Source organism: Etheostoma spectabile, chromosome 22, assembly GCF_008692095.1.
Source record: "Etheostoma spectabile isolate EspeVRDwgs_2016 chromosome 22, UIUC_Espe_1.0, whole genome shotgun sequence".
Lineage (NCBI taxonomy): Eukaryota > Metazoa > Chordata > Actinopteri > Perciformes > Percidae > Etheostoma > Etheostoma spectabile.
The window spans coordinates 15,027,009-15,028,391 of NC_045754.1; the positions used below are offsets into that span (position 1 = coordinate 15,027,009).

At 42.7% G+C, this 1,383-nt stretch overlaps 1 protein-coding gene across 1 annotated transcript in view; it reads left to right on the forward strand.

The window, feature by feature from the left end:
* The window catches only part of LOC116672047 (ranBP-type and C3HC4-type zinc finger-containing protein 1-like), an 11,892-nt gene that overhangs the window by 9,357 nt on the left and 1,152 nt on the right, over positions 1–1,383 (forward strand). The window contains 3 exon segments of the mRNA XM_032503611.1: positions 640–738; positions 878–1,021; positions 1,270–1,383. The exon segment at positions 1,270–1,383 is cut by the window's right edge and continues 1,152 nt beyond it. Coding sequence (XP_032359502.1) covers positions 640–738; positions 878–1,021; positions 1,270–1,350 — 324 coding nt within the window. The 3' untranslated portion in view covers positions 1,351–1,383.

A 1,383-nucleotide genomic window follows, 5' to 3' on the forward strand; every position in this document is an offset into this window, starting at 1 on the left:
TTGTAGTCCAGCCTTTACTTCCATGATGAACGTGTGTCACTTTGTAACACATTATAATGCTCGCCTAGCTGCTATCGTGACACGCCCTCATACTCTGCTTCTGACTGGCTTGTACTGCGCATGTGCGACTCCCAACAAAGATGGAACAGAAGTGAGAGGCCTCACTCTGTAGCTAAAACGGAGAGCTCAACACAAAGTGTGAAAAGAGGAGCTGCATCAATGTGCAGTTCAACAAAAACATGTTTTTGTTTTTTTATATTAAACCACCTAAACCTATTCTGGCACAACCTCTAAAAACAATTAAGAACCTGAAAATGAACATAATATGAGCACTCTAAATGAGATGTGCACTAAATTTACATATCAAAACGCACAACCATGGTACAAATGGGGTGAAAGATTGTAGCGTGCAACAATCAGTTAGAGCCAATTGATAACAACAAATCCTTTTGAAAGAAGCGACACCACATTTGAGAGTGGTCACATGATTTTAACCGGTCTTGTCCCCACAAGCTAACTGCTGTTCAAAGACAGCAATGTTTCTATCTTTATGAATCTGAGATTTTCACTGAGGTTAAATGCACATGAAAAGGATCACATCTTTGTCTGTCCCTGTTTCTATTGTTCCTCTCTGCTCAGTCTATCCACGAGGGAATGAACTGTAAGCAATACCAGGATGACCTTGCAGCCCGTGCTATAAATGACTCTGCTGCGAGAAGGACAACACATCTACTCAAGGCAAGCCGTGTAATACACTTTCACAGTGAAAGGGAAAGAGGGACATCTAAGATGTGTTACCCAGAGATGGATGGCATTTGTGTCCCACGTGCTTACAGATCAAACAGAAGCTGAAACTCATTTTCTGTCTCATAAACAGACTCTTGTGCAATCAGGGGAGGCAATGCACTGTCCCCAGTGTGGCATCATTGTGCAGAAGAGAGATGGATGTGATTGGCTACGCTGCACTGTGTGTCACACTGAGATCTGCTGGGTAACCAGAGGACCCCGCTGGGGACCTAAGGTAAGAAATCCTTCCTTCCTTTCTTTCCTAATGGCATATTTATTTCTTACTGTAGTTAACTGATCTCCGACGCCCTCAGGATGTGTAAACTGTGTCTTTTGATGGTCTATGGAATGGAAGTATAATTCATAAATCTTTTGTTAGTCTCTCAAAAGCCAAAATACAGCCAGGACATGGTGCTTTAAAAAAGGTTTTGTTTGCAAGGTAAGTCAAAGGTTTGATAACTCCTGTTTCTGATCGTTTCCAAGGGTCCTGGAGACACCAGCGGAGGATGTCGCTGCAATGTCAACAATCAGAAATGCCATCCCAAATGCCAAAACTGCCACTGAGATTCTCAAGAGTGGTCAGTTTGTAGAAGGGTT